This window comes from Phalangium opilio, unplaced genomic scaffold, assembly GCF_054372755.1.
Source record: "Phalangium opilio isolate 3A_F unplaced genomic scaffold, DU_Popi_V2 ptg000081l_1, whole genome shotgun sequence".
NCBI lineage: Eukaryota > Metazoa > Arthropoda > Arachnida > Opiliones > Phalangiidae > Phalangium > Phalangium opilio.
The window spans coordinates 798031-824657 of NW_028324188.1; the positions used below are offsets into that span (position 1 = coordinate 798031).

The 26627-nt window shown below is 39.1% G+C and overlaps 1 protein-coding gene across 2 annotated transcripts in view; it reads right to left on the reverse strand.

Annotated features, from left to right (window-relative positions):
- The window catches only part of cher (filamin A protein cher), a 36577-nt gene that overhangs the window by 3839 nt on the left and 6111 nt on the right, over nucleotides 1-26627 (reverse strand). For both annotated transcript variants that reach the window (XM_089846762.1, XM_089846760.1), the window contains exons 3-21: nucleotides 24105-24460; nucleotides 23459-23725; nucleotides 23030-23107; nucleotides 22711-22873; nucleotides 21943-22281; nucleotides 21507-21764; nucleotides 20979-21430; nucleotides 20388-20907; nucleotides 19694-20318; nucleotides 19415-19571; nucleotides 19143-19332; nucleotides 18581-18834; nucleotides 5616-5763; nucleotides 5208-5348; nucleotides 4992-5120; nucleotides 4737-4910; nucleotides 3996-4640; nucleotides 3655-3921; nucleotides 3197-3583 (exon numbers count right to left, since the gene is read on the reverse strand). In XM_089846762.1, coding sequence (XP_089702888.1) covers nucleotides 3197-3583; nucleotides 3655-3921; nucleotides 3996-4640; nucleotides 4737-4910; nucleotides 4992-5120; nucleotides 5208-5348; nucleotides 5616-5763; nucleotides 18581-18834; nucleotides 19143-19332; nucleotides 19415-19571; nucleotides 19694-20318; nucleotides 20388-20907; nucleotides 20979-21430; nucleotides 21507-21764; nucleotides 21943-22281; nucleotides 22711-22873; nucleotides 23030-23107; nucleotides 23459-23725; nucleotides 24105-24460 — 5550 coding nt within the window. The remainder of the gene's footprint in view (nucleotides 1-3196; nucleotides 3584-3654; nucleotides 3922-3995; nucleotides 4641-4736; nucleotides 4911-4991; nucleotides 5121-5207; nucleotides 5349-5615; nucleotides 5764-18580; nucleotides 18835-19142; nucleotides 19333-19414; nucleotides 19572-19693; nucleotides 20319-20387; nucleotides 20908-20978; nucleotides 21431-21506; nucleotides 21765-21942; nucleotides 22282-22710; nucleotides 22874-23029; nucleotides 23108-23458; nucleotides 23726-24104; nucleotides 24461-26627) is intronic.

Below are 26627 nucleotides of genomic sequence, written 5' to 3' on the forward strand. Positions count from 1 at the left end.
TTCTGGACCTAGTGCTTGCGTCTGACCCCGATCTGGTCTTCGACGTCACCAACTTGGCCCCGCTGGGAACTAGCGACCACGACACACTGCTCTTCCAGGTCGCTTTCCCCACCTCGCCTGCTACGCCGCCGCTCAGACCGATGCGCGATTTTTTCAAAGGGGACTACGTGGCGTTCAACGCCTACCTTGCTGCCACCGATTGGGGCTCGGTCCTAGGGGCTGCCTCTCTCGATGACTGCTGGGATGCTTTCCTCGCCGTGATCATGGTGGGTGTTGACTGTTTTATCCCGTTTCGAACCATTCGCCCGGCGTACCCGTCTAAATCTGTTCGCTCCCTTAAGTCCATTGATCGGAAAGCCGCTACATATAAACGGTACTGCCGCTTAAAGCGCCGCCAGGCTAGTCCCTTGATGGTCCAGAAAGCCTACCGTGACTTTCGCGACGCCCGCTCTGCCCTCACCAAGGCCCAACGCAAGTTTAAGCGCAGAAAGGAAGCTCACTTAGAGTCGCTGATAGGGTCCAATCCGAAGGCCTTCTTTGCTCACGTGAACAGCAAACGAAAGAGCAAATTCACCATCACGGCACTGGAACGCGCTGATGGTGCCCTCACTACCCATCCCGTCGAAATCGCCACCATATTCAACAGCCACTTCGCCAAAGTCGCCTCGAACTCGCTCCCCCAACTCCAACCACGATGCCCCTCTGCCCTGCCCAGCGCTACACTGACCCGGTTCTCCTGTTCGGAACTGGACGTGCTCCACCAACTCACCAGACTTCAACCCTCCAAATCGGCTGGCCCCGACGGCCTTCACCCCTACATGCTTCGCGCTCTGGCCCCGACACTGTGCGGTCCCCTGTCTACGATTTTCAACGCCAGCTTCGCTCACGGCACCGTTCCGCAAGCCTGGCGTCTGGCCCACGTCACTCCCATCTACAAGAAGGGTGGTCGCTCCAAGGCCGCCAACTACCGTCCGATTAGCCTTACCAGCGTGGTTTGCAAAGTCTGTGAACGTATCACCAAAGCCATCCTTGATGACCATCTTGCCGCCACGGACTTCGTGCACCCCTCCCAACATGGCTTTCGTGCCCGTCGCTCTTGCGAAACCAACCTGCTGGAGGCATCTCACTCGTGGGTTACTTGGCTAGATGACGGCGAGCCGGTCGACGTCATCTACCTTGATTTGTCGAAGGCGTTTGACACCATCCCAACGAAGGGCATTACTGAGGGTCTCATCAGTGCGGGCTTATCCGGCTCGGCGCTCAGCTGGTTAACCTCGTTCGTGTCCGGCCGCATGCAGCGTGTTGTCCTCAAGGGTCACTCTTCCCCGCCTCTGCCCCTACACAGTGGGGTTCCGCAAGGGTCTGTCCTGGGGCCGCTCCTCTTCGGGGTGTTCATTAACTCGCTCCCCGCTGTAGTCAACGACTCCCTGGTTTTATTGTTTGCGGACGACTGTAAACTCTCCCGACGGGTCTCTGGCTCGGCCGACTGCCTTGCCCTCCAGGCTGACCTGGACGCTGTCCTCGCATGGGCCGCGACCTACGGCCTCCACTTTAACGCCGGGAAGTGCGAGGTCCTGCACCTTGGAACGCGCAACCCACGCCACCAATACCATGTTGGCAGTACCCCCCTCCCGCCATCGTCGTCTGCTGCCGACCTCGGCACCCTGGTCGACGAGGACCTGCTGTTCCGCCGCCACACCTCTAAAATAGTCGGCCGCCTGAACTCGATCTCAGGGCTGGTCAAACGTAACTTTTACTTTCGCTCCCCACGGTTCATGCGTACCATTTACAACTCCCTGGTTCTCCCATCCGTCGACTTCGCGTCGATTATATGGTCTCCTCCGCAGGCGGGGCCCAAGACGTCGCTCACCAAGGCCCATAATCGCTTCACGAAACTTACCAAGGGCTGTGAGCGCCTACTCCCTGCCCAGCGTGACTCTCGGCTCCGTGTCTTGCCGCCGGTCCTCCGCCATCGCGTTAACGACCTCGTTTACCTATTCGACCTGTTCCGCGGGGCCGTCGACGCTCCGGTCGCCAAGTACTTCGCACTTGCCTCTGAGACGCGTACCCGTGGCCATCGCCTCAAACTCCGAAAACCTCGCGCCCGCACTCGCCATCGCCAGCACCACTTCACTGCCCGTGTGGTGAATGACTGGAACGCGCTCCCCCCCGCCCTCCTCGACTCTCCTGGCCGAAAGTCGTTTCGACTCGCCGTCTCGACCTGGCTCTCTTCCGTCCCCTAACCGCCAGTGTGTGTGCCCGTGTGTCCATTAGTGTTTTTTTAATTAATTTGTTTTGTTGGTTTTTGTTTTTGTTTTCTATCTGTTCATATTGTTCTTTTTTATGTGCTACTATGCTGTTTTTGTTTTTACCATGGAGGGGGGTTGTACCCAAGCCCTGGTGGCTTCACAACCCTATCCCTCGAGTTCCACTAAATAAATAAATAAACTATGCTTTGAGCTTTGAAAATAATCGTTAAGCCTTGGTTTTAATTTTAACTATGCTTTGAGCTTTGAAAATAATCGTTAAGCCTTGGTTTTAATTTTAACTATGCTTTGCGCTTTGAAAATAATCGTTAAGCCTTGGTTTTAATTTTAACTATGCTTTGAGCTTTGAAAATAATCGTTAAGCCTTGGTTTTAATTTTAACTATGCTTTGAGCTTTGAAAATAATCGTTAAGCCTTGGTTTTAATTTTAACTATGCTTTGAGCTTTGAAAATAATCGTTAAGCCTTGGTTTTAATTTTAACTATGCTTTGAGCTTTGAAAATAATCGTTAAGCCTTGGTTTTAATTTTAACTATGCTTTGCGCTTTGAAAATAATCGTTAAGCCTTGGTTTTAATTTTAACTATGCTTTGAGCTTTGAAAATAATCGTTAAGCCTTGGTTTTAATTTTAACTATGCTTTGAGCTTTGAAAATAATCGTTAAGCCTTGGTTTTAATTTTAACTATGCTTTGAGCTTTGAAAATAATCGTTAAGCCTTGGTTTTAATTTTAACTATGCTTTGAGCTTTGAAACTAATCGTTAAGCCTTGGTTTTAATTTTAACTATGCTTTGAGCTTTGAAAATAATCGTTAAGCCTTGGTTTTAATTTTAACTATGCTTTGAGCTTTGAAAATAATCGTTAAGCCTTGGTTTTAATTTTAACTATGCTTTGAGCTTTGAAAATAATCGTTAAGCCTTGGCTTCAAATACCTTCATCAATAGGTGCCACGAAACAATCGTCTTCAGCACCGGAAGGCGATATAACCTTTCCGTCCAAGTTGCCCTTGGCTCCGTTCATTTGGATGGTAAAGTTCAAAGGTTTAGCTACGAGGTTTCCAGTATCGGGAATATGACCCAGTTGAACCTTTCGGGCGTCCGTGGTCTCGGGTGAAATGAAGACGTTGAAAGGACTGTCTGGTATATGTTGGTCGTTGAATTTGATGCCAACGCGATAATCACCGGCTTCTTTAACTTTGTACACAACTGAACCGGAACCGTCTTTCCTGTCCTTGAAGTCAATGTCCGCCTTAGATGGACCTTCAACCGAAATAGCTAAAGCACCAGCACCAGCCTCGCGAGTCCAGACGTTGAAATGGCCTAAATGTTTACCATTCCAAATAAAGATTGTGTGAAGAATGAAAGGGCGCATGCTCGATAGTGACACTTACATGATTCGTTAGCCACGCCTCTCTCGAGTCCAACACCACCAGCGTGAACTCTGTGAGCACCATGATCGTGCATAGGTCCAACGGTGAACTGGAAGGGTGATCCAGGAATATGAATGTCTTTGCATCGGACACTGACGGTATGGACACCGATCTCCTTGGGGACAAAGTTGACGGAGTAGACATAGTCGTCCATGTCCGTGATTTCGGCGTCCTCAATAACACCCGATGGTGAAGTGACGCGAGCGGACATGTCGTAAGCCGTTGAACCTACAGAGTAATGGGTTATGGTCAAGAACTGATTCCCACCCATCTTTTTAGGCCAAGATTCAAAATGTACTCACTGGGCATTTTGAAGGTCAGCTTGCACTTGGTTCCAACATCGGTCGTGGGTTGGGCGTCTCTTTGTCTTTTGATATTCTCTCTCTGGATATTTGACCCTGGTCCGGTGACTTTGACAGTGTATGGACTTCCAGAAACGTGATGGTCAGCGAACTTCAAGTTGATGATGTAATAACCAGGTTCGGTTGGGTTATAACTAACAGCCAATGTACCATCTTCGTTATCCTTGCATTGAATGTCCGCCTTGCTCGGACCCTCGATGGACAAACTTAAACCACCGTAACCAGCTTCCTTGGTGTTAATATTGAAGGTATTGGGCATATGCGTCTTGCCCTCTTTCAAGGTGGCTCCGCTGACTTTGACCTTCGTAGCGTCACCGATTTCGCGTTCCAGGACACCGATCTTGAATGGACTGCCTTGGATATGCTTACCCAGACGTTTGACGTTAACAAAGTGTTCACCGGATTCACGTGGGGTGAAGGAGATACCCAAGTGACCGTTAGGAAGCTTCTTCAAGAAGCACGGTTCCTCCAAACCACTTGGCGCAACGATACTGGCGTTAAGGTTCTTGACGTCCTTCTCTTGGACTTTCAAAGATACCTCACTGGAGTGACCAACGGACAGTTGATTACGCTTGCGACCTTCACCTGTTGGTCAAAATTATGGACGAAGCAAGTTATAAATTTGACGGCCAGTACCTTTTTGATGACTTGAAAAGAGAAACAACATTAAAATGTACTTACCAGTGATCTTAGCGGTGAATGGACTTCCTTTAATATGCTTATCAGCGAACTTAACAGTGACTTTATACTCTCCGGGAGCGGCAGGAACGTAAGATACTCCAACCGTACCATCCTTATGATCGTGATAACTGATTTCAGCCTTTGATGGTCCTTCAACCGCTACCGATAAACCTCCTAATCATACCGAAAAAAACATTAAAAATCTCATTAGAGAAGGAACGTTCAAAAGTGATTAAAATACTTTCGGAAACTTACCGGCACCAGCGTCTTTCGTGTAGATGGTAAAGATAGAAGGTTCACCGGCAACGCCATGCGTCAAACCGGGACCGAAGGCGGTGACGTAACCGCTGTGGATCGTGTCAACGTGGAATTTAAATGGACTGCCTGAGTAAGTTATAGATTTTAAAGAATGATTAGATTCCGGAAATGGTTTCATTTTTTTAATGTTTATGTAGGTAGATAGATGGTTACCTGCAACGTGTTCGTGATTGTATTTGATATGTAATTCGTGCAATCCTTCTTCCTTGGGTTCATACTTGATACTAACTGTACCATCACGGTTGTCTATAACCGTTGGCATGTCAGTTTTTCCTGACGGCATTTTGATTTCGGCTAAATTAAAAAAAAAAAAAAATAAATAAAATGGTAGCCACAAAAGCCCTGACATTTCCAGATATTACAGGACTATTTCATGTGATTTTCTCTAATTATTTTAGGCAAACAAGAACAACAACAGCTCTTAATTTGACCTGCTTCAAGACCTTTCTTACCTTCTGCCCGATCTTTCTTTGGGACCTACTCAACCCCGACCTTATTTTTGGGACCTACTCAACCCCGCCCCCCTTCTTGTAGACTTAAACGAAAGCAAAAAAGACTTACCAGTGACTTGACCCCCACTTGAAGGTACAGGGATACTTGGTAAAGTGACGGGTCTGTACTTGGTCCTTTGGACCCTTTCACTCGAAGTAGTGGTAGTAGTTGTAGTACGTGTGGTTGTAGTTTTCTTGTAATGTTCCTCAGTTACAGCCTGTTTTCAATTATAAGAAACCAAAAAATAAATTCCACGTCTGACCTTTCTTTACTTAACACATTCGAGACAATTTAGGCTTAGTATAATTGGCAAAGGCTTAGGATTCAATTTGGAATGAATAAAAAAAAATGCGGGAAAAAAAAGTACAAGACATCCAATTTTTTTTCTGACAGTTTTCAGACTTTCGGAAGAATGTGGCGGGAAAGGTTTCAAGCCAAATAATTTCTCTTTTTCATTTACATTCTTGGTATGGCGAGTTTCCCTAGCTTCCTACAGTGGATAAAAGGTGACTTTTAAGAGTGTAAGGATACGAGTTAAGGTAATTAGGGCTTATATATTATTAGACGCCCTCGCACTGCCTATAGAGGAATTGGCAACTCCGTGTTAACATCCCATAGATTCTAATACAGCTGAAGGTAAGAGCTGCCGCTTCTCTATAGTTTTTGCAATAGAAAAACATTTCTCGGAAAACATACGTTTGAAATTTGTAAAATTGTTAGAAAAACATCATGGGGGGACGGTTTTTGAGTTTTAAAGGTTGGTTTCAAATGGAGAACAATCTATTTTTATAACGTGAACTTATGGCGGGGTTGCTTCGCTCCAAATGCTCACTCAAAAGAGTGAATGAGTTCCACGAGCAAAAGAGGAACAGCCCAATAAGATTTGTTATTTTGTGGGGAAATAGTTTACAATCTAACCAGCTGGCCGAGTGTTATTTTAATTTTGTATCTAAATAGTTTCCAGAAGAGTTATATTATTTTGGATTAGGCCTATAGCATCGAGAATTTATCGTACACAGTTGGCGAAGTGATTTTACAATAAATATTATTTGATGTAATGTAACTTTGAATTGAATTGAATGTTCAATCATAACTTGCGTTAGGGGGTGCATGCATCCCTTATGGGACATTCAAAAGTTGCTCATAGAAGTATAAGTCACATTTTCAATTCTCAAAATTGATGAATTCCCATAGAACCACGCATCCCACACACTGTATGTACTTCAGTGACTTCAGTCCTATAATAAATTACCCTTATTGGAGTGCACCCCCCTATTTCCAAAGCCACGTTGCTACGAGCAATCACTTCTAGTTAACCTTATTATAATTAATTATAACTTCAACCGAAAGTGTTGAAATTTCTGTCGTACCTAACGTAACCTCATCGGCGTATCTAACTGAACCTCGAAAAAAATTCAACACGTCAAATTACAAAATTTCGTTTTTTCGAAGAAGAGGTGAAAATATTTCAGATATCCTTTAGTTTTAAAGGCAGCTTAGAAAGGCATTTTTCGTCCCTGATTGGCAAGGTCAAAACCTCAACGCTAGAAAATGTAGCTCTCCCTCTCTCAAAATACCATCTAACATCTATGAAGATATCTTACGGGTTCCTTGCCAATTTTCAACAGGAAAAACCCGAGTTTAAAAAAAAATATATTTTTGGCACAGAAAAACTTGGAAATTCTATGAAATTACGAAGTTAAACGTCGTAATTTATGGCAATGCATTTTTTATGACAGTGTGAATGCATTATGTGTGCAATTGCATCGCATTTAATATGCGCCAATTAGATGCGCCGCTATGCTATACTTGGAAAGGGAAGCCTGGTAATACCCTGGATTTCACATTTTAAAGTTAAAGGTTTTACTAATTTGCATATTTCTCCATTTATTTTTCAAAGAAACCCAAATATTTGGTATCGTTGGAAAGAGGAGAAATAGGGCTATAACATACTCAAAGGGCTTCCCCGTATCTCTTATAGAACCAGAGTTAAAAGGTGTTTTGTAAATAAGTCCATGTTAATCCTATGGAGAGGACGTCCATGAACATTTTGCTTAATTACTCGGGCCCTGATTATTGAAACGCCCAAGTATTTAGTATCGTTGGAAAGCTAAGAAATAGGGCTATAACATACTCAAAGGACATCCCCGTATCTCTCATAGAACCAGAGTTACATCACTTTTAGTACAACTATTTACTAATTTGCATGTTTATATAGTTAAGCCGTGCCTGATGTAATGTAAGTTCACCAAGAATTTAAAATTATAAGACAACGGACAGTGGTTGGGCGATTAACCGAGTAATTAATTATCATTAATGACAATTAAATACAATAATTTTATCTGTTTAAAACTTAAGATTCTCAGGTGGCCATCAATAACGGGTTTTCATATCGGAACAAATTGAAAAAATATTTGAAAATATGCCAACAAGAGTCAACTATAACTTTTAAACGTATTTACGCGGCTGTTCTTGAGAAGCGTGCGCTTCAAGCGTTTTGGCTTTTTTGGCAACCAAACCCGACTTAAAGAAATGACTTTGAAAGAACTATCTCAAAGAAAACGATATTACTCAAAAATTTTACGTTTTTTTGACAAGGACTTAGCTACCGAATATCTGTAATCTCGTTCATTTGTGTGCATACCATTCTCTTAAATAGTATAATAACCTCTATTCAGGAATGCATACAGCTACTAGGAAGTATTGTGTCCCATGTCAACTTCCATGCAGGTTTTGTGGGCCTATTAATAATTCTGATGGAGTCTTTCTAACTGCGATTTCAAATGTTACAGTTGGTAGCAACGCGAGTTCCTAGGCGCGTGCGCAGTGAGTAGATTATATTATTGGCTAGGTAGAATTCGTCATACATTATGATAAGTCTAGCTAGTTCCTCCCTCAAAGCTGTCCTAGATAAGTTGAGTGAATATGGCACGTACTGAATCATTCCTAGTAGCTGTATGCATTCCTGGTGGTTATATAGATAATTAACCCTGAGTTCGTTCTTATTTTTGTACAAGGGAACTTTGGGAGGACGATGGATGGTTGTTTCCTTTTTATAATGGGACAGTTTGTTACTTTCATCTTTCATTTTTAATTAATGTGAAATGGTTCGAGTTTCAGGAATTCATATTTTAACAACTGCAGCCTGATTATCAGGTGATCAATCTGCGATGCCATCTCACAAAGTCATTTGTTAAAATAATTTTGGATTGCCAAATTATTACAGTAACATTTTTATAACACTTTAAGTTCTCCCTGACTTTTCAAGGCACTCCCTGACTATTTCCTTCATTTGATTTTCCCTAATTATTTACATAATTTTTTAGTCAGTCTTTAACCATCAATGATAGCTTCTGTAACAGTAGAAAACCCACTAAATGCAGTAGAATAATACTACCATTCGAAACTGAAGCCCAAAAAGTAAGTGTGTCGACGTTAGTCTAGGCCTAGTTTAAAAAAGGGGGAATTGAACCTTTGGAAATGTAGACTGTTTGAAGAAAGGCAATTACTCAGAGAATAGTTTGGTGTTCAAAGGGGAGGTATGTCACATTTGGCACCTACAAGAAAACACTTGTCATGAAAGCGCGCGTGATACGACAATTGACGACTGCGAAGCTATTCCCTACTGCTCTCGTTCTAACAATAGATGGGCCGAGGTGAGACAGACATCAGTAGTGAGAATAATGTTTTCACGCGAACCAAAATAACAAAAGAGATAACAAACACCATTAGTTATCCGCCACTGATCCTCAACACGACAATACAACTACGCTAATTACTATGTCCTCGGCTCGGCTTTACTGCGTGGTTTCAACGACCCAATGTATTTGCAAACGCAACAAAAGAAGACTTGAGACGGTATTTAGCAGAAATTGCACTACCATGCACTGGGAGCATTTATTTACAGGGCTTTTCTGAAATGTCTGTTATCAATTAAGGATAGTGTTCTATGGACTATTTTGAGTCGAAAATGTTCTGTGACAATTTGCTCTAACGGACACCATTTTCGAGTTATAACCACTTAAATTTGTCTAAGAAACTTAAGGACATTTTATTTAATTTAACTTAATTCTTCCACCATTTTTATCCCTGGTAGCTTAGCTAGTTTGCTATAAATTATTATTTAATTAGTGTACAATGTTAATTTCAATTTATTTTAAACTAAAAATTTATTTTAAATTATTCCCCATAAGATTAGCATTACCCTGGTGGGTGCCTTCACCCTGGACACTGGTGTATTGCGGGTTAAACATTTCTACAGGGGCTCATAGAAGTAACATGGGCTGGAAAACCCCTGAATGTCGGCTTTCCCCTTAGTATTAATAAAATTTATTTCTAAACATTATAAAAAAATAATAAATATATATACATCTATGATATAAAAAAGCCTTAGCACATCTGTTTATTATTTCGGAAGCAAACTTCTACTTCCGACTTCCCAAAAAAAACCTAAATAGCTATTTATAATTTAAAAACCAAAGCACTTGAGAGAAAATTTCAAACCGTCGTCAAAGTAAACCATCTTATAATTCATTCAACATAACATCTGTTCAAACTAATCAAGTGTTAAAGTTCTTCAAAGAAAAAACTACGTTCATTAGAAGTATATTAAACCGAAGACATCTAGAAAGTGTATAAAGTATTTCTTAAAATGCAGGGCAAAATCGGCTAGTCAAGTATGGAAGTTACATTTTCGATCCTCAAAATGGATGATTTCCCATAGAACCATGGCACTCACTGTACTTCGTGGTCTTATGATAACTTTGAATTAATTTACTTAACCTTTTAAGAAAAATTTATACGCGAATTTTAAACTAGATATCAAAGTTATTGAGTTGTTGAAAAAATATCATGATATCAGCTAACATTAAAGCGATTCATTTTGCAACTGGAAATTTTTGGATGGAATCCAGTTCAAACTTCAGGATATTTATTCGATGAAGCGTTTCAAAAATTATTTTAAAAAATAAATAAATAAATAAAGTATTGGATGTTTATAGCAAGCTACACGAAGATCAAATGTACCACCACCGAACTAATTTTAGCTGATTTACTGAATGTTGACAGTTCAGAAGAAAAATTTATAATTAATTAACGTGCCAGGTGTAGTATTTAATGAAAAGGTAAGCATTCATTCATTCAAAACCAGGGTGTAATTAAATTTCGCATTAAGGGCCGCTGAAACGAACTCGTTTTAAAGATATTTTTAAAAACGTAATATATTAATCAATGTTATGTACAGATGTTTTTCTTTTTCCTTTGGTAAACCGCAAAATATGTTTCTGTAAATATTTCTGTTTTTAGAGCAGCTAGGTTACAAGGTTTCGGTTATATTTTTAGTTTTTTGGATGAAATATTAACCCTATTTTTTAAAACTTAAAACTTAGTTTTTATTTTTCTTAAAAATTTTCAAGGATTATGGATTGGAAGTTGAAATTTTCTTCTTTTTTTAAAAAAAAACTTGTCATTTTTTTCAAATGTAACAGAGTTTTTAAAATTAAAACTAGGGTACTAATATTAATATTACTTATTCGGACTTTTTGGGATTGCAATTTCCTTAATTTTGAGGCAGCTTTCCACCAAATTAGCGTTTAAAATCATTAGTTAATTTTCCCTGACCAATTTTAAGGTAGCCCGGTCTCCTCTCCTGGGTGTACATGATATAAATCCTCCATGTATATAAACTGTCTATAGGAATATATATTTGACAGAACTACACTAACCTAACCTAGAACGTGAAATAAAGCTAGAGAAAAAAACCTTAAACTTGTACCCTGTAGTAGAAAAAACAAACTAGGCCCTACGTGCGCTAGTTTTCAAAGTTAACGGTTATAAATAGTAACCAAGCAAATACGACAAGTTCTAAAGGCTACCCCGCATGCAGTCAGCGTTGTTAATTTCGTTATGCTCCCAGCACAGTCCGTGTTTCTTGAATAACTGCCAGAGAGAAAGAGATAGATAGACCGAGGCTTAAGGATAGTTTCAACTAACTTACTCTACAATTTAGTTTATATACAATTAATTGAAAAACTCGCTATCTCAAGGAGTAAGGGGGAGATTCGAGATGAAAATCCCTTTGTTTTAATTAAATCTCGAATTGTTTCGTGTTGTTGCTGAATTCCAAAGACTAAATAATAGAATTGTGTTTAAAAAAACTTTCATTGGCAAGCTAAACACTTCCGGTATATACATACATATATCTCTATAAAACAATTGTCTTAAAACAAATTTAAAATAAACAATTGTCTAGGTATATACTATTTGTTGGCGGAATTAGGTGGTACATTCTTGATTTATTTATAGTCTGTTATTTAATTTAAAAGAAAAGGGTTAGGGTGTTGGAGTTCTGGCTCATTATAAGTGACGCGTGAAGGGTACGCGCCTTTATTTGACCTTTAAAATGACATTTACAACGTCGAAATCGGTCAATAAATAAGGAAGTTACGAGTTAAAAATAATCAATTTGAAAAAGCACGTGCTGAAAATAAAATTACGATGACGTCATTATGACGTAGATGTTTTTTATAATATCTTGATATTTTAGCACGCGCGATAACTTTCTTAATTCTGGTCCGATTTTGACGTTATTGGGCTTAAATTGAAGCTGAAATCGGGCGCATTTCTATGAATGAATCATTTTATATTTTTTATCATTGATTTTTTAAATTCAAAATTTCCTGACTCGCGCCCCTTTTTTTTTTGAGCGTTTAAAGTTATTAATTAATATTAATTACTGACTTTTATGGACTTGTTAGTCGGTTAAATAATGAATTGTGCTATCTAACAAATGACGAGTACCAAATTTAACTTGGAAATACATATTACTCCATACCATAGTGCTACTATAGCCTACATAAGAACTTTTAATATTACTAATTATAAAATTTCCTGATTTTAATAGCTCTAATCCCACGCGGTTGAATTCGCAACGCATTGTGCTAAATCTCAAATGGTCGTCAAGTCGTACAGCTTAAAGTCTCCTAAAACTGTCACTGTCTACTTAGAAACCCATTTGCTAAGCTTCCTCCTATCATTTCAAAGTCTGCACTCAAAAAAACTAAAGAAAAGAAAAGGGGATCATTTCGTCAGCTTAACAACGAGACTTATAAATGACGTTGTCACATCTTGAGTGCCGTAACAATTGGGAGATTACCGAACTGTATAAGAAAAGGGTGGTCTTAGGTACCTATAGTACTTCATTCTTGTCGTAAACAAGCCGTGCTACTTTAATTGAAACCATCTGGAATCGTTCAATGTATCTTTTTGGCACCGTTCGTTAAGAGATGCCGCATTACTAAGCCTCAGTTAGCGTACGTTAAACGATTGGAAGACAATTTAAAATGATCTAATGGATTCCTGGGTGGGGAAAAAAAGAAGGTCCACACGTGTTCAGGAATCATGGACTTTGAAAAATATTCTAAATAGGACCAGGAAATTAAGAAATTATAATTTTTTAGTTGGCATAAATTATTATTGCAGTACTTCAGCCCAGGGGGAACACATTCATTTAATTGGCGAGCCTACCTTTAAACAGAGTGATTATAATTTGAAATTAATTACTTAATTTCTTAGTTTAAAGTGACCTTGATATACCATCATCCAGAAAACAATACAGGTATCCCTTACGTCCCCCCCCCCAACCCGTTACTCGTACCTATGATCTATATTAATATCAGCGAGCTGACTGAATGAGCAGCTGAGTTCCCGTTAATGTACCCTAATTAGTGTTAACGCTAATCGTTAATTAATTAATTTCCCCGAGCTGATCTACGGCTTACCGTTAATCCCTTATTATACTATATTTTAATTTGCACGTGGACAAAGAAATCTCGAATGCACGCGCCCCTCTACCAACCAGTCCAGTTCAGTTTTCTGACTTTTCCCATACCCAATAGGGAATCTTTCCTAGATTAGGCCTAGCTAAGTGGTCGAATTTAGCTTATTGGCATCGACATTAGGTGGTAGATATTTTAGACGTGTACGTGTTGGTGAGTGCCTGCATGGTAGGTACAAGCTCACAAAAATAAATGGGTAAAATTGGAATTCCTTTCGTCTAAGTCCGGGGCCAGAAAAGAGACGCGGGAGGAGAGATGACTAAGGAAGAAGTTTTGTAGGAAAAAGCGAGCGCGAGAACGAAAAATCTTTTTGGGATAGAAGATTCTATTTTGGATGACGCCTCTACATTGAACCGAGAGTCATATATCTCTTTCCTTTGCACCAGGACCACGGCGCACACCCTTAACATGAAAAGTTTTGAGGGGAAAACACGTTACGTTGCCCACAAAGAATTAGGGATGAGGAACACCAAGAGGATGAGGAGAGGGATAACAGGATGGATGTTTTTTAAAGACGGTAGCGAAGAACTAGAGAGGGTGAAAGAGATTGGAATATAGTGATAACGCCTAATTCCGCTGTTGGGGAATATTTAACTAGGTTTTTTATAATGTGTTGTTAAATTCATTTTAATTGATAATTAATTTAATTACTGGGTACTTTTCCAAGAAGGTGGGGTTATTATAGGACCCATGTGAGTGGGATGAATGGTTCTATGGGGTATCATCAATTTTGAGAATTGAAAATGTAACTCTATACTTCTTTCTTTGACCAGTCGATTTTGCTTGACCCCCCAAAGCAAGTTATGAATATTGAATATTGGAGGAGTGTTTTATTTACCAATGGACCCCCCCCCCCCTTAAATTAAATTTAAGTGAGATATTAGTGGAAGATAAAAAGGGTATTATACGTCACCTTTGAAAATAGGCACTGTTGATGGACGAACAAGGGTACAGTAAATTATAATAATTAATCCAAACCAATTTATATCACTAGTCGAACGGAATAAAATCATGCTTGTATCATCCGGATTGGATAGTTACATCTCAAACCAAGGGAGAGAAAGATAACGAATTTGGGAAAAAATGCGGTACGATTCAGGGAAAATTAACAATTTTGGGAAAAAAGTGCGATTCAGGGTAAAATAACGAATTTGGGAAAGTAAAAAGTGCGATTCTGGGAAAAATACGATACTATTCAGGGAAAATAAAGATTCAAGGAAAATAAAAAACACGATTCAGGGAAAAATAACGAATTTGGGAAAAACTACGATACGATTCAGGGAAAAAGAACGAATTTGGGAAAAACTACGATACGATTCAGGGAAAAAGAACGAATTTTGGGAAAATAAAAACACGGTTCAGGGAAAAATAACGAATTTGGGAAAGTAAAAAAACCACGATTCAGGGAAAAATAAATATATAAAAAACCAAAACGATCAGGGAAAAATTGGGGAATTTTAAAATACTCACTGAGGAAAATTACCAATAATTCAAAATTCACAATAAATAACCGAAAAAAACCGTAATTTTTTTAATGTGCGAAATTTAATTTCCGAGTTGACCCGCTTCGTCGACAAAAATTAGAAAATTTCACCGGATAATATTATTACTTTTCTAAATCTAATAGATACAGTGGAAAATTCCACACCGACAACTGACACCACTAACGGTACGCCGAGAGAAACTAGAAGAACCCTTAAATTTTCGGGACAGATTTTTAGAGAAGTGAAAATTTTACTAAATAAAAAAATTAACAGAAAAAAATACACTCTTTGGATTTAAGTCAGAATGTAATGAATGAATCTTAAGCGGGGATTGGTTTCCTGGGTGTTCAGTATTACCCCCTCGGTGTTCAGTATTACCCCACCCTCTAGGGTAAAACAGTATTAGCTGTAAATTGTTAAATATGAAGAGTTCCTTCCAAAACTTTTCGGTGTATGCCCGCCTTCTTACTCCCACAATTCCTAGCGTTAAGCGGAAGCTCGTGATTGGTGCCCCCCGCATTCGAACCTCCCCCCAACTTGGCATCCAAAAATGGACTCGGGATCATCTCGAGCCACTGTGGGATTCGCTAAAGGAGCTGTAAACAGCTCGTCCTAGGCCAACGAGGCAAGATACAAACTTTTTAAAAACTCTAGAGCGAGCTGAAGGAAGATGGTACCAACCAAACTATGAGTGCTGAGCCATAAAGGAGAGATTAAAACCAAGAGGAACCCGCACTGTACTTGATTTTTCATTTTTCCCAAAATTTTAAATTGAATTTTCTTTGCGTTTTCCCAAACCAAAGTCTTTAATTGATTAAATTTCGCTGGCCAATTTTAATCGGCCACTTTAATTAATTTGTTGCTGTAGGCAAATTCAGTAAGATAATTAATTGAGCTCTGTAACAAATGACTAGTACCAAATTTAACTTGGAAATATATTACTTCATGCCATAGAAAATTAAAAACAGAACCAATATGAAATTTCCTGACTTTTTGGGACAAAATAACTTAAGAAGTTTAAATGGTACTGTAAAAAGGCTTAGAGCATTAATTAGGTCTAATTGTCCTCTATCTAATGGTGCAAAGTACTTGAACATACTTCAACCATGTCTCGAGATATGAAGGTTTGAAAAAAAATGTTTTCCAACTTCTTCAACTTCCAATGAAAGAATTGGTTATTCGAAACGTCATAGCTCTTTCATAACTAAATTTCCATGAAAATCCCTTTAGAATATTATACCCCTTTCATAACTAAATTTCCATGAAAATCTCTTGAGAATATTATACCCCTTTCATAACTAAATTTCCACGAAAATCCCTTGAGAATATTATACCCCTATCATAACTAAATTTCCATGAAAATCCCTTCAGAATATTATACCCCTTTCATAACTAAATTTCCATGAAAATACCTTGAGAATATTATACCCCTTTCATAACTAAATTTCCATGAAAATCCCTTGACCATGTTATACCTCAAACTATCCTCTACATAAAACTCTCGCGCATCTCTTCAAATGCGTTTCCCTCTAAGTTATTATGAGTCTCACTCTCAACTTCACGGTTGGAGCGACAGAGGAGACAAGTACTGAAAACTTGAGTATGTAGCATAACGGTGGTACAGGATTAAAAAAAATTATTTTGTGCTGATGGCATTTTACTGTCAAACTATCACAATTTCAAATTTTTGTTTCCAAGGGGGGATAGGGGTGGGGGGAAGAAAATGCACCTTATATAAAAGAAATTTTTGGCCCTGTTTTTCTTTTAAAAAAAATAGGGCTCTATTAATAGCAAAATATCTTTAAGACTGTGTTTTTTAAGATAATATCACCAAATATTAAAAGAAATATTTTTTTTAATATTTTTTTGCAAAAGCTTCTGTCGACCTCGTCACCAATTGTTATGCGTGAAAACGGGTGACGGGCAACTTGGGATCAACTCAAATTTAACCTCAGAAATACAGGGTGTTGCAAAAAGGGGGTTTTAATTAGTACAGTGATGGGAAATCATCGAACAATTTTGAGAATCGAAAATCTATAACTCTATACTTCTTTCTATGACCAGACGATTTTGCTTGACCACTGTAAGGGATACATGCACCCCCTAACACAAGTTATGAACATTGAAAATTGGACTATAGTGTTTTACGGATGACCCCTTAACGTAAGAAACTGAACACACAATGATTTCTAAAGAGATGGCTTCTAGACAAAATTAAGTGATAAAAACCAATACTAGACTACTGTTTTGTATTTTGATGAAATCTAAAATAATCCTGAATTGTTTTAGTTATTTTTTGATACTCTAATAATAGCAATTAAATTTAAGGTATTTGAAAAATTCTTTCCTCTTGGAAGTGTAGGCATAAACGTTCAAGTACTTAGTTAAAATTTGATATACTTGGCATTCTTCACTCATAGTAAAGAAAAAACCAAGGCAACATCTTTGTTTCGCTCCCTCAATTAGGGTTAAGTTAAGCCTAAATAGATTATTTTATCTCCTCGGTGCTACCGCTTTTAATAAAAAATATCTTTTTTATTTTGAAGCAAAAAAATTAAAACATTAAAAAAAGATGTTGGCATTCAAGCTCAATTGTTTGCCAAGTTTAAGGAGAGCAAGGTAAGAGAACCTAGTTTCCGTCAAGGTAACACAAAAACATCCATAGATATCAGAAAGAAATATAAGGAATACATACAGCTACTAGGAATCATTGTGTACGTGCCATTTTCATTCAACGTATTAAGGCAGCATTCTTTTTTGTGGGAGGAGCTAGCTAACTAGACTAATCATTATGTATGACGAATTTTACCCAAGCGTTGCACCTTGCGCACGCGCATAGGAACTCGCGTTGCTAAATACCAACTGTAACATTTGAAATGGCAGTTCGAAAGACGCCATCAGAATTATTAATAGGTAAGCTCTCAAGCCCTGCAGTATACCCACAAAACCCGCATGGAAGATATGGGGGTGCAATGATTCCTAGTGGCTGTATGTATTCCTGGTACCTCTTTGATAGCAGGCTAGATTTAATATTTATTTAAAGATAGTAACGTTCATATTTGTTTCTGTTATCTATGCGTTAATTTGGAGGTTCTACCAAGCTGCGTGTTATCCGAGTTCTTAGGGTAAACTTTTTCTAGCTTGTTTGAAACTTAGATAAGAGATCAAATAATTCGCCTGGGCTTAAGTACTTAGTAGTTACTAATCCTTATCATTAAACAGTAGGAAAACGTCTACAATGTTCCTTGTTGAAATGAAGGCGAAAATAAACGTTACATTTTAGAATTGTTACCAGAGACAGACAGACAAACAGAGAGAAAGAGAGAATGGGTGAAACACCTCCTGTCGGTTCCGCATTTTAAAATAATATGTCTAATTGAGGTTTTCTACTTCTCTTGTCTTAAATATCTCTGTTAGACACAGGTTTGCCACAGTTAATTTTTCATTTCAAAATTCCGAGCATTGTAGCATCAGAAGGGGATAACTGAAGAAGTGTGACACTCTGTATCCTCTTAATATTCTTTAGTTACGAAATTACATGATTCTACCAAGGCTGACCCCCCCCCCCCTTTGTTAATTTGCTCTCCCGCTCAACAAACTTAATTCAGATGGGTATATAACAATCGCACCGTGCACACTTCTCTCGAAGAGAAGTATTATATACTTCTGGTAGGCCTAGCATGCTTAGAAACTTTGAAAATTTTCAAAGACTTACGCTGAAAGAGTAATTTCCACCGGGAACTGGTTGACCACCGAATTTGACATTGAGGGAATAGTCCCCAGCGTCCTTGACCGTGTAGTAAATCGAGAAGGTACCGTCTCCATTGTCCTCAACTTCGATATTGACGTCGGAAGTGGATTTCTCAGTTTTACTAGTGATTTTGCAAGTAACCGCTCCTTTCCCTGCCTGGTCAGCGTTGACCGTTATGCAATACTCTTCACCGATCGCTAACTTTTCTTGAACTCCCTCTGCACGAGCCCGACAAGAAAAAAATCAAAAGAATTCAAAGTAGGCTTAAGTATTTGGGCAAGGCTTAAGTTTGAAAGTCCTATTCTAAATTGTCTATTAAGTTGATAATTTTATTATTAATTGATAGGTGTTTAATCTAATTGCATTAATTTAGGACTAAATGCAGAACTTTTACCATAAAACTAACAATTATGAACGACATAATTTTGATTTCGCAATTAAACTAGCAGACGAACTTAGTCGGCCACGTGGCAATGGCAACGTGGCAAACCCTAAGGACTCAACATAAATAAATAAATAAACTTACCTGTAATTTTACACTTGTCTGCTTGACCAGTGGCCACGGTGGTAACGGTAACGGGTGAATTAGGAACTTCCTTGCCACCATATTTAACAGAAACCACGTGTTTTCCGATGTCCTCCGGGACATAAGTGACTTTATAGGTTCCGTCGTTGTTTGGAGTGATCTTATTCTTCACCGGTTTGCCGTCAGGTCCCTGATTAATTAAAATAATTAAACTAATTAATTGAAAATAAAATTAAATTAGATTAGATTAGATTAAATAAATCAATTCTTACCTTGATGTTAACTTCGGGGGTAGCTTGTCCGGCTTCTTTGGCGTCGATGGTAAATTCAACAGGGATACTAGCGGGTACTGCCTTGTTTCCAACACCAGGACCAGAGAGTTTCACCTTGTTGGGTTCGCAAGTTGGTTTGACTTTCATTTGGAAGGGGCTAATTAAGAATTAAAATCAATTTAGTATTAATTAATATTGAGTACTTGAAGGTCATCTAGAGGACACGCGTCACACGGTTTTTGGGACAGTCTGTATAATATTAATTAATAAATAACTCACCTTCCTTTGATGTCCTTTCCACCATGAGTGACCTTAACATTACATTGACTTCCTTCAGGTGGTCCAATATAAGATACGTCAAAAGTACCATCTCCTTTGTCCTTGATTTCCGGTTTCTGCGGGATGGGTCCCTTCTCGGTCTTAACTTCGACAGCCAATGGCGCTTTACCAGAGTTTTTAGCGTTAACGGTAAAAGGCAATGGAACTCCGGCTCTACATTGGTTTGGATCAACTCCGGGTCCACTAGCGGTCACCTTGGAGGCATCGGCAACTTTATCGACGGGTACTTTGAAGGGACTTCCGGGTATACTCTTGCCAGCGAAGTTAATAGCGATATCGTATTCTCCATCTTCGGATGGGACGTATTCAACAGTGCAGGATCCGTCTCTGTTGTCCTTGTAGGTCATCTTGGCCTCTGATGGACCTTCAACCGCTAAGCCTAATTCTCCAGTTCCAGCTCCTTTGGTTTCAACCGTGAAAGAGTTGACTTGGTTAACGATACCCCGTTCCAAACCTGGTCCGTAGGCTTTGCATTTACTGGGGTCGCAACCTTTGGTCACCGTTTGAGGGAAAGGACTACCGTTGACGGGTTGACCGTCGTAGAGGACAGTAACAGCGTGGCGACCTGGTCAGAGAGATGATTGACAAGTTTAAAACTCCCTGCCAACTCTAAGCCTAAATAGGACTTAATTACCTTCTTCAAATGGCGTGTACATGACTTTATAAGTTCCATCATTCTGAGGTTGAACCAAGCAATCCGTTTTGGACCCTGAAGGATTCTGCACTTGACACTTAACGGTTGCTTCACTCTTCTTATTAATCGCGCGCGCATCTACCACAAATTCGGTCGGTGAATCCAAGAAGACTTGGGGTTCAAGTCCATTGACCTTCACCTTCGACGTATCCGCTTGTGGTTTAACGGAAACCTTGATGGGGCATTGCGGGATGTCTTTACCACCGAATGACACGTTCACCTTATGTTCACCAGGGTTGGGTGCAACGTAATCGACGGTGTAGGTACCATCACCGTGATTGGATAATTTCGTAGGCAGTTCTTTGCCTTTTTCGTCAGTCAATTTGACCTTGACATCACCGGGACCAGCGTCTTGACAATCGATATTGAAATGGGTTGGCACTTTGGCTTTGACTCCGGGTTCAACTCCTGGACCGAAAACTTTAACTTTGGCAGCGTTTGTTGGCTCAGATACGTTAACCTAAATAATATTCGAGAGGTTAATCACTCCCGAGTCCCTAGATTATCAAAATAGGTCAAAAATAGACTTACCCTAAATGGACTCTTGGGAATAGCGACTCCACCGTAATTTACTTGTACCACGTGTTTCTCCTTCTTCTTTGGCTGATATGTGCATTTGAAGGTACCATCTTTATTGTCTTGAACCTTGACCTCTACCGGTTTTTGAGCTCCGTCCAATACGACGACTTCCAAGGGCGCGGGAGCACCAGCTTTCCTGGTGTCAACGGTGAATTCGGTGGGTTTACCCTGAACGACTCCGTTCTCTTGAATTCCGGGTCCGTGGGCTTCGACCTTTTCCGGTTGAAAGTTGGATTTGGGTTGAATTTGAGCGATGTAAGGCGATTTAGGAATGTCCTCGTTGTTGCAAAGAACGTGGACTGAGTAGTCACCAGGGGCTGTCGGGTAATATCGGACATTGGCCGAACCATCTCCGTTATCTTCGCATTCGATACGAGCTTGTGAAGGGCCTTCAATTGAGAATCCTGTAACGAAGATTAGTGTTCCAATCAGGAACTACTACTCCTTTTAACGAAGGTCAACAATAAGACAAGTACTTACCAAGAGTTCCCGTTTCACCGTTGGTTTCGACGGTGAAACAAGCAGGTTGTCCAACCATTCCACCACTGAGACCAGGACCGTAAGCGACGATCTTGGATTCCTTGTAAGGACCAACTTTGACATCGTAAGGACTTCGCGGTATTTCAGATCCACCGTACGAGACAATGACCACGTAATTACCCTCCACAGCGGGATGATACGCGGCCGCGTACGTTGTATCGTCCAATTTCTTCAATTCTACCTTCTCCGGATTACCACCTATAACGGACAAGAACAATGTCAGGCGACCCTCCCAACTTTGGGTTGTTATAACTCTAGTTTAATTAAGATTCCAGGGAAATCCCTTGTGGACTTGATAGCCCTAATTATCCTCCATCGAATGATACTAAATACTTGGGTCTAAGTCAATCAAGGCACAAGTAAAATCCGAACTTACTTGGTCCAATAACTTTGACCTCTAACGCTCCTTCACCAGCTCCTTCGGTGTATATCTTGAAGTCAGCGACGTCCTTAACTCTAACGCCATTGGCTTGAAGACCACGTCCGACAGCCCTGACTTTACGCGCGTCGCAAATAGGGGCCACTTTGACGCCGAAAGGACTGTTGGGAATTAAAGTACCAGCGAAGAAAACGTTAACCGAATGAAGACCGTTGGTGTGAGCCACATATTCGCAACGGTAGACGTCATCCGACATTTTCCTGATACGTAAAGGTACAGTGTTTCGGTTACCAGCCGGGTCCAAAATAATAACCTCCACTTGTCCTTTGCCGGCGTCTGAAACCAAGAATTGATGATCAATATCGTACCATGGGTTTACAATGTTTAGCTTGGTGAAAGGTCATAGGTTACAGTGTTAAGTCAAATTAACTTATTTGTTGACCAATTTAAATGGTTTACGATGTTTGGTTAGGTTAGAGGTCATAGGTTACAATGTTAAGTCAAGTTGGCGTATGAGTTGACAAATTTTAACGGGTTACGATGTTTGGTTGGGTTAGAGGTCATAGGTTACTATGTTAAGTCAAGTTAGCCTATGAGTTGACCGATTTAAATGGATTACAATGTTTGGTTAGGTTAGAGGTCATAGGTCGCAATGTAAAGTCAAGTTGGCGTATGAATAGACCAATTCAAATGGGTTACGATGTTTGGTTAGGTTAGAGGTCATAGGTTACAATGTTAGGTTAGGCTTTATCAGGCCATACTGACCTTTGGTGAAGATATCAAAGTAGGTTGGTTTTCCAACTTGGTTTCCAGTTTTCTCCAAACCAGGACCACTAGCAGTAACTTTTTTAGGGTCACCAGCGAAACCTTCCACCGCAACATTAAACGGACTTTTAGGAACCTCTTTGCCAGCGAAATAAACTTTGACCTAAACACCCAAAAATTACACACAAAAAAACGTGAAAATTTAACCCGAAAAAACAAAAAAAATAAAACTTTCAACTTTTCCAATAAAAAACTACATTCGGTAATAAACTAATAATTAAATAAAATGACTTTTAAATTAAAATAATTATTTTCCTACTTTATGAGTTCCTTCCATTTTAGCCGTGTAAGTCACGGTATAGGTCTTGCTGCGATCATCGTTAAACTTAATTTCAACCTGAAATTAAATTAATATTAAATTAATTACCTAATTTCAAATAAAAAATACAACTTTTTGAAATATAATAAGCATAAAGGCCTCGTGCAAAAACTAATTAATATATAACTAATTAAATACCAATTATTATAATTACGTACACACTTACGTAATCCCCCAAAAAGTGCGCAAAGCAAACAAATAGAACATATTAACTTACCCCCTATTTCCCTAAGAACATCAAGAAGTGACGTAGAGAACAAGTTACTTTTATTGTTAATAAAATATTTTTTAACTTGATCTGACGTCAAATTTGACCTTTAACCTCTTACTAATTAATTTAAAATAAATTAAAGAAAAGTGTATTCTTACAGGCACTGGTTTTCCTTTGGGGTCTTCAACGACAACTTTGACCTCGCCTTTACCGGCACTAAAGGTCTCCACCGTGAAATTGGCGGGTGAACCGCAAGTGACACCAGTTGGTTCAATACCGGGACCGTAACACCGTACTCGGTTGGGGTTGGTTCGGGGTCGAAGAGGCGCGTTTGGCTTGAGCTTGGCATTAGGGAACTGGGAGAGGTAGGTCATCATAGATTGCTCGTCAACGTTGGGGTTCACCATTTCTTCGGGCGTTACCAACTGAAAACCAATTCATAAAATAATTAATATCTTCAAAACTAATTAACCGATTAATTTATAGTTGGGTTTATTGTATTTGTTAGGATTTAAAGCATATTTGGTGAAATTTTGGTGCCAATTGACTTTTTCAGTTCTGAGAAATAGTAACTTTAATGAGACCCCTCGAGTTCCAATGTTCTCCAATTAAAACCGATGTATTAAATAATTAATATCATTAAAACTAATTAACCGATTAATTAACGGTTGAGTTTATTGTATTTGTCAGGTTTTAAAGTATAAATTGTAAAACTTTGGTGCCGATTGACCTGTCCAGTTCTGAGAAATATTAACTTTAATAGGACCCCCCCCCCGGTGTATTTGCGTTCGTGATTTAATTTACCTGAGGCACACCCAACCAATCACCGGCCGAGTTCATGGCCTCAGTGGCATTAGCCAGGGCATTCTTGGGATCCCAATCGGGCCAATCAGGGCACAAACCAGGAGCCAGAGCGTCGACAAGGGCTCCGAGAGCACGACCGTCATTCCAGTCGGTGGTGAAGTTATTAACAGGGACATCGGGTAGCTTGCTTTGAATCCATCCCAACAGACGCTGCTTGGGCGTCGGCCCACCCTTGCCACCAAAGTAGGGCTCGTCTTCGCCCTCCCACATGGGCAGCGAGATTGAATAGTGCAAGATAAGAGTCCATATTAAGCCCAGAATCAGTTTCAACTTGCAATCGACAATGTCAGTACTGTCTGTGAAAAAAAATTGAAAAATAGCTTAGCACAAATGGTCAGAATGTTGACAAACTTCCGTATACCAGAACTCTTTATATTTAAAGGTTAAGGACAAATGGTTTGGGGGCGTTATAGCCCTAACTGTCCTCTATCAATCAGTACCAAAAACAAGGTCCTACATCTACCAGAGCTCGAGTAATTAAGGATTGAATATAATAGGTCAAAATTGAGTCATATCCAAAAATAACTACAAAATCAAACGAACTAACGACAGATAGATAAGTTCAAAGAACTTCAAGAAATTATCGTCCGTGGATATATCTTTCTCTCAAATTACGCAAAAACGATTATCTGCTACTTTTTCAATATAATAAGGAATAAATACAGCTGCTAGGAATTATTGTGTAACCTGATATTTTCACTCAACGTATCTAGGCAGTTTTTTGTGAGGTAGACTAATCATCCGGCCCACAAACCCCGCATAGAAATTAACATGGGAGATAATACAACTATTCCTAGTATCTATATGTATTCCTAATGTAATATGATTCATATTATGAAATTTATACATTTTATTTCCTTCTTAAAACCTCCACTATAGATAAGATCATACAAAAGAACCCGACACCCGTCCCAATCTTGAACTTGACTGAACCGTTATCTCCAATAAAAATAAAAAATAAAAAATTAAATAAAAAAATTCCGTATCTTTTATCTAAGTTATGCATGCATACATTAAAATAAAAATTGATTAGAAAAACCTCCACTCAAAATTTAAATTTGTCATTAAATAAATTACGGGTTCAAATTATAAAGCTATTAGGAACGGGAAAGACTCCCTAAACTATATTTTATAGGGTTTAAATTAAATAACAATTAACCTTTCATTTAATTTCGCAATAAATTAGTGGCTATAGTAATTAGTTCGTTTGAAAAAAAATAAATCAATACAAAACGTAGCGGTCTATAATTAACAGGCATTTTTTTCAAATAAAAAACAAAAAAACTTTTATTTTATAAAAAAAAAAAATTGAAAACGAAATTGACCTATATAATAAAGGTACAGGATGATGAAATAAAGAGATAGTGTATCAATTTTTTATTCTGTATTTTTAAAAGACGTTTTTAACTATATGGTATTGTAGACAGTATTGCCAGTAATTTATGACGTGTTCAACTGCTATTTACAAAAGATACTGAATTAATCTTGTAGATTTATGTTCAATATAGTAATTATAATTCAGTTTCAATTACCCTTAGATCCTCTAATAACAAATTACTGGCAATCGCATGCGCAGTTAAAGTTAGGAGTAAGTAAGCACCGATTTGCGCACCACATTCTGTTAATGCTACTTGTCTCTGATAACAGTGTCTTTATCCCTTTAAGTTAGAAGATGGTTTAAGTAGTAAAGAACCTATAGCTATAGAATTCCGGTTTTCAATTTTTCTTTTTTTTTTCTTTTTAAGTAAAACACGACATCATAATTCTTCGGAAGCTTTAGACTGCTTATACAAAAGCCTTTTGCTAGCAGCATCAAGGGGATGGAAGAGAAGAAAACAGATTATACAACACTTTATACACAGACAATCTACGCGACGAAGTAAGCTAGTCTTTCTTGCATTTACACAAAGCACAAACATTACTATGGCTCGGGTTCTTTTCCCATTTTGTTTTTTTGTATGAAAACGAGACAGGAAAATGTTATAGGCCTACTACGTTTGTTGAAGCGGAAGCTAGTTAACTTCGGTTCCGGATATGTACAAAAAGAGAAATTGCGTAGCATTAAAGGGGCTTTAGCGTTCTCCTGACATATTTCACTGTTTGCTTTTGTTCACTTTTTTCTGTCTTTCTTTTATTTTTTATATTCAAAAAAGACTACACTCAATTTAAAAGCAGTTTTCATCCATCCATTTAAGGTGCGTTTGAATTCACTGTCCCTTTCATCGAGGGGCGAATCACTCTCGGATTAAATTCCTCCCCTCACTGTCTCAGCTTAAACTTACAGCGCAGTGTTGTCAGGCGCCTCGAGGGGCTAATCACTCTCGGATTAAAGAAACTTCCTCCACAATATCAGTTTAAAATTCAATGCATTCAGAGTTGTCAGGCCCTCTGTCAGTAAACTTGGTACTGATTTAAACTGAAAACGGCTAGCCTTTCATCTATGCAATCTCTAAACTCATCAAC